The 6,858-nt window shown below is 45.0% G+C and overlaps 1 protein-coding gene across 2 annotated transcripts in view; it reads right to left on the bottom strand.

The window, feature by feature from the left end:
* Positions 1-511: 511 nt before the first annotated feature.
* Positions 512-6,858, bottom strand: part of DOCK1 (dedicator of cytokinesis 1) — a 618,254-nt gene continuing 611,907 nt past the window's right edge. For both annotated transcript variants that reach the window (XM_069101719.1, XM_069101718.1), the window contains exon 52: positions 512-1,657. In XM_069101719.1, the coding sequence (XP_068957820.1) occupies positions 1,562-1,657 (96 nt within the window). In that variant the 3' untranslated portion in view covers positions 512-1,561. The remainder of the gene's footprint in view (positions 1,658-6,858) is intronic.

The raw sequence follows: 6,858 nt of genomic DNA on the forward strand, positions 1-6,858 counted from the left end.
CCAAAACCTTAGTCATCTCTGCATGAGAAAAGCAAAAGCCCAGGTTTGAGGAAGGATGTAGCCAGCACCAAAGCTCGGAGAATGATGGAGATCGGCCAGCATGCCTGAGTGGGTCCGGGACACAAATCATTATTTGGTATTTTTGCTTCCTGTCTAATATTAGAAAAACAGGACTCAGTCATGGATAGATGATCAAATGTTCTTGCTGAGGAATCATGCATGTGTATATAACTAAATCATATGGAAAAGCATTGGAGGGCTGTATTTAACTGGAAAGGGAGATAGCACCCAGTGACATTAACAAGGTCAGATACCAAAACTTTTTTTAAATAATGTTTTATTCTTGGGAGTCAGTGACACATTTATGACATCTATGTCAAAAGCATAATGATTGTAGCGAGTAAAAAAAATATAGTTGGCAGAATAAACAATTATGGAATAAAAAGTTAGTCTCCATATGTTTTTTAACCATCATCCAATATTTTCAGAATTTCCAAATTCTAAAAAAATGTTATTTATACATTTTTAGCAGTTAAAAACATTACGAGCACACACTGGGAATCACTTGAAGATACCTCTTATAATAGAAGCAGGCACCATACACATTAAAAACATTCTAAGACCCGTCATATATACACATTTCTGTACAGAATGAAGACACAGACAAAAAGATTTATGCTAATCAAAACCACCTATGCGTGTTATTGTGTTTTTTTCTTTTAAAAAAAGAAAAACTTCATCTTCCTATTATCCATATTGATTTTCCCAAAATGATCCAGTAAGTTCTAATGATGTTCCCCTCCCCCCCTTATAAATTAGTATCTGTTCAGTAGCTGAAATATATCCTATTTTAAATTATATCAGACTGAATGGGGGACCTGCTGTGAAAGGGGAGGAGCTTGATATGTTGATGAATTAAAATATAGTCAGTTGATAAGAAACCATCACTTGGAGCAAAAAAAAAGGTTGTTTTTTTTTTTTAAATTGGCACTCATTCTATAGGAATTTGAACCCTATGCCCAAGGTCCAACCTCAGAGAAGTCACCTCTCCTCTATGAGCCTCAGCCGATTAGATGATCTCTGTGGGTGCTTCTGGCTCAAAGTCCTATGAGCGTATCAATGAGAATTCTTCACTTTGGGAGCTACGCGGTTCCTGCACATGCCCGTCCCTGAAGAGCTATGGACAGGCATGTGTGCTCTAAGGGGGTCATCTGGCCAGGCTGCTAAGGGAGTCATTTGGTATGAAGAAAGGGGACTCTGAGGGAGGTGCTCCCTGACCGCACAGATGTCCTTGGTTGCTGATTGGGCCCAGGGCCTAGCTGGCCACCACCTTTCAGGAACCCACTGGCACCCCTTGGGCCTAGGCCGGCTTTACTTGAGCGCCATTTTTGTTTGGTTTTGACTAAGAAGCCTGCTCCATTGTTAACCAGGAATTCTTTTCCATTAGAACATCTTTAGACGTTAGACACGTCAGGTCCAAATGAGGTAAAGAGCAGACTCCGAACCTATTCAGGGAGAGGAAATAGTAGATCTTGATCTTTGGACAAAGGCCCACTCACTCTCACTGCACGATCCCAGAGTCAACGGAAGTTTGCTTGCGAGTGGTCTTTGGAGGAGGCGGGGGCGGAGTTTTACTTGGCAATGGAGGAGGCAGATTCTAGAAGGAAGAAAAGGCCTCAAATCAATTCAATTCAAACATAAAGCCGAATGCTGGGGAGAGAAACCTAAAAACAAAACCACCTCTGCCCCCAGGAGTCTACATTCTACTTGGAGTAAACCACCTGCATACAGACAATTTAAAACACAACAGACACAAGTCAATCAACCAGCATTTAGTGAAGACCTACTATGTGCCAGGGGGTAGCTAGATGGTTCAGTGGATAGAGTGCTGGGCCTGGAGTCACAGAGACCCGAGTTCAAATCCAGTGAGCTAGAGAAGGAAACAGCAAATCACTCCAGTATCTTTGCCAAGAAAACCCCAAGTGGGGCCATGAAGGGTCGGACAGGACTGAACAACTGATATCATGGGGAAGGAATCTGAAGCTGTGAAAGAGGCAGACGAATGAACCAGTGCTCTCAGTTAACCACACACAAAGTCCCATTGTTCTGGCCATTTTTGGGTTGTGTATGTAGGGTCTGGACTGAAGCCGCCTTTTGCTTAGAAAATCCTTTCCCCCAATTGTTCTAGTTGATAAATGCTTGGTATGTGCCAAAATGGCACCAAGGGACCCATTAGAATCAGTAGTTGTGGGGAATGAGAGGATTCGAAGGGCTAGAATGACCGGCCTGAGGCCATGGACAGACGGGCTTCCTGAGGGCCAGGATCTTTCTCTGTCTTCCTAGCGCTTTACACACTGTAGATTTTCGTCTGTAGAATTTAACTACCCCCACACAGTTTGAACCAGAGTTTTTGTCAGTCAACACTGAGCTCTGTCCAGCTAAACTATATTTAAATCTGATTTCAACTGCAGTTTAAGTGATGTAAAAAAAGATCGTTGAAAGTATGGTTAAATAATTCACAAGAAAAGTAATTCCAAGCACTTTAAAGGCAACTGTTGATGGGAATTCAATTAGTCTACTCTATTCTATTCAACTTACTGTATTTCTCAGTCATCATCACTTAAGCGGGTCCAGTAGAACCTGTGGGGTAACACTACCCTTGTCCTCCTTTAAGGCACACCACATACTTAATGGCAATGGGAGGCTTCATCTCCCACTAAAACTGCACTCCCCCCAGAAGCCTGCATTGGGGAGGGTCTATGACATCACCTCCCTCTGCACTGGCCCTCGACTAGACACACCATAGGAGATGAAGAGGCCCAATTCTGCAGGATAGTTCAAGGAACAATTGTCTTGTCATAAACCATGCCCCCAGATCCCGTAACAAGCTCATGGAGCCACCATGCTTCCTTGTGGTCCAGGAGGATGAGTAGGAGCAGATTCCCAGCGCTGCTCTGGGCTGTGCTTTAAATGAAACAGTGCATTTCCAAGAAGCCAAAGCAATCTGGGAAGGCAGGAAAAGCCTGGCCATGGGGAGAACGCACAAGGGCTCCCTAAGCGGCTTCCTAGGTGAGTTCTCTCCTCCCCACTCTGAAACTGGGGATCTTGATTTTCTTCATTCCTTCATTTCACATTTATTGGGCATCTCCTTTGTGCCAGGCACTGGCACAATAATCCTGGCCCTGAAGGACATATATAAATAAGTATAAAATATATACTAAGTCCCCATAATGCACTGGGTACATTTATAAATGTATTCAAAGTAACTGGGGCAGCACTAGCAACTTGGGGGCTCCCTACAAGCCTCCTGTAGGAGGCAACACTTGGAGCTGAGCTGGGATGGAGGAAGGGGATTCCGTAAGGTGGGGGTGAGGAGTGAGGGCATTCCAGGCAAGGGGGATGGCCTGGGAAAAGGCGTGGAGATGGGAGACAGAGAGCTGTGAAGGCGGAACAGCGAGAGGCCAGCTTGGCTTGGATGAGGGACATTTATAGTGACTGGATTTTTGTTGTGGTGATTTTTTTGGCTGTTATTATCTGTCATTTCTTAGAATGACAAAACAAAATGCGGCTTTTCAGTGCCCCCTCCCCCCCCAATTAGGGCCCCGTCTGGGCTACCCTTTTTTGTTTCTGGTTTTTCTGTTCTTTCTAACATGTTGCTCAGCTGATCCAAGATCCTTGACCTTAGAGCCCCCCACTCATTTTTTTTTAAGCAATCAGGGTTAAGTAACTTGCTCAAGGTTACACGGACAGTTATTTCTGGGTGTGGTGCTAAGTGTCTGAGCCCAGATTCGATCCCAGGTCATCCCGACATTGGAGCTGGTGCTCTTACTCGCTGAGCCACCTGGCTGCCCCTACCCCCCCCACTCATTTTATGGGCCAGGAAGCTGAGAGCCTGAAAACTGGGACACTTGTCAGTAAGTGTCTGGGGTGGGATTTCTTTAACCTTAGGGTCAGTGCTTAGATCCTGACCTATATTCAGAGGGGTAAAACTTCCAGGAAAAGGACGTGATGGTCCCATTTGAATCTGGGCTGATCTGATGGCACCTGAAGTGGCATGTTCCCATCTGAGGAAGGGTGGAGATAAGCTGGAGAATGTTTGGAGAAGGTTTTGCCTTAAATCTTGCCACTCGGATTCATTCTCCACTCAGTGGGCAAAAACTGGTTTGACTCCCCCCCCCCAACTCAGTACAAGCCAGTGGCTCCCCATTTCCTCTGTCAGCTCTTAAAGCCCCTCCTCACTGGTCCCTATCCTACCTGTGCAGACTCACACTTTATTCTCCTGTATACACTCTACATAACTTTGAAGAGCTCCTGGAGGTCAGGGACCATGCCTTTGCCTCTATGTTCTCAGGACTAAGCACAGTACTTACACATAGTAGGAACTTAGAAAAAAAGTTTATCGATTGACTAATTGTGACTAATTTGACTGAACACCAGTGACTTGTCAGAATCATATTTATAGATTAGAAAAAACCCAGAAAGGAATGCAACAAAAATGTCTGGCATTTGAACAAAGATGCATTCGGGTGTATGTTCTGAACCATTTTAGGTTATAGACAAGAAGGCTCAAAGTTCATTGTTTATCCTAACTGTATATATCATTATATTTTATTGGCTAAAGACTGAATCAACACATTGGGAAATAACGAATGCTCACACAAAGCTAGGCTTCAATACAAACAAACTTTCCTGGATTTTCTCAAGCCAATATCTTGATGTCAGGACCGTTAAGCAAAATAGCTTCTTGGATTAGGAAAGTGAAAGGGGATTCCCAGGGGAATGATGGGGAGAAGTGGCCACACTGGGGAATTCACCAGATGACAAAGTCTCCCCAGATCTGACAGGGAGATGCTGCCATCCATCACGATCCAATGATCAAGTGACGCCCAACAGCTCTGTGGGACTGGTGGTGGAACAAGGAGGTTGCAGCTGCCATTGTTTCTGGCTTCATAAATTAGTCCTAAACAACAAGTACATTACCTGGAAGCCCTCACATTCTGCAAGTAAATTAGGCAAGAAGGAAACAACAAAGAGAGCTGGGTAATTAATATAATTGGATTTACAATTCCATTATCAGACGGTCTAAATTTAGCCGTTATTCTCTGGGAGAACCAAGGAGAACTGCATGAGAACAGTGTGAGATCCTCGGTGCTCCTTCTGAGAAGTCAGTCACACACCAAGAGCTGGGCTGACCAGGAACAAAGAGGCCCTGGACGTCCTGCTCAGCCCTGTGCCCTCAGCTCCAGCTTCACCCATGCCTGAGGACAGCACTGCTTTCTTCATTCAGCTATGAGCATCATGATTTAATCTCCTGGGCCATTCTTTAATCCTAACATCCAAACCAATCTGATTCATGATGAGACTCAACATGCTCACTGTAAGGCTTTGTGCTTGAACAAATAATTAAAGTATCTTCAGAGGAGCTTGTGTCCAAGGTGCGATCCTTGTGATACGCAAAGTGTGATCGCAGCATCTGTGCATCTGAAGGGCTTCCAAGGACAAGGGCCTGGACTTTTTCTGCTTGGCCTCGGAGGGTTGGACTAGGGGTAACAGGGGGAAGGCACAAAGAGGAAAATGCCTTGAAAGGAAGAGTTTCCCAGACCCCAGGGTTGAGCCATCAAGGAAATGGCTGCTTGAGCAGAGGATGGGTGTCTCATGAGGGGATGTGGCCACTTGCAGGCCGTTGGGTAGAGAGATTCCTGTTCAGTGTCAGACAGACTGGCTGCCCTCAGACCCTTCTGCCTATTCAGAGACCATTAGATTTCTCTAGCTCTTCCTGAGCCTTCTTAATCAATCATCAAGCACTTTAAGAACCCCCTGTGTGCCAGGCACCATGAATCACTGGGGACAGAGGGAAATACATCCAGAAACTCCCATTTCAATGAGGGAGACAACAGGCCAACCCTTATAGTCTCCAAACAAGAGAGACGCCAGCAAAGGCTGCGGCAGGGAGGTGCCTAGGAAAGACCTCTTGCAGAGGGTGGGTTTTGAGTTAGATTTGTGAAGGAGGCCAGGGGAGCATTAGGGTCAATGGGGCCATGGCTTCTTTTGGAGAGCCAAGTCGTGATGGGCAGCATCCAATCTCCTTCGCACACCCCTCAGGAGATGTATGGCCAATACCAGGGTGCTGAGCTACAGATGGTCAGCTTCCTGAGGGCAGGAAGTGTTTCATTCCTGTCTTTGTATTTCCAGAAACAAGTACAAGGCATTTCTCATAGCAAGGGCTAAATAAACATTTGTTCAATTGGATTAAATTGTACACTTGGCTTAGTCTTTCCATATAAAAAAGCTGGCAAGGAAAAAAACAAATCTCTTCTCCACCGTAATAAGGGGAATACCTGATATAAAAATCCCTTATAGTATGGAAGGGGAAAAAGTCCTCTTTAAAAAAAAGTGAAATTGTACGTCAGATTTATATTGTTTCTTAAGAAAAGAGAAACACCCTCCTTCCCTCCCCAGCCTGGTGAAAACCCTCCGCCCCCTCGGGAAGCCTTGCTAAGAATCATTACTAGGTAATTATTTTATTGAGACTGAATAGCAAGAAATACAGCAAGCTGGGGGAAGGTGGACAGGAATATTTTACAGTCTGGAGTGGCCTCATTTAATTTAATAAGATCACAAAGAAGGGGGAAGAGGAAGTGAGGAAGCTGTGGTGGGCAGCCCCACAGTGCCCTGTTTCTCTAGTGCCTGCCAATCACTTACAGTGCCTGCTTCTCAGGCCCTGTAATGAGAATGTAAAGTTTAAAGATCTTCCCTGCCCTTAGGCTAAAGTGCACCTGGAGCCTGGGGTGGGAGGCTTGTTTTTCAGTAGATACTTTTTGATTGGCCAGTGGGTCCAAAAGGTTGTTACATTCTCTG

The sequence above is a fragment of the Petaurus breviceps genome, unplaced genomic scaffold (assembly GCF_028583685.1).
Source record: "Petaurus breviceps papuanus isolate PSGF00001 unplaced genomic scaffold, PetGlider_PUasm1.0 490, whole genome shotgun sequence".
NCBI classification, from domain to species: Eukaryota; Metazoa; Chordata; class Mammalia; order Diprotodontia; family Petauridae; genus Petaurus; species Petaurus breviceps.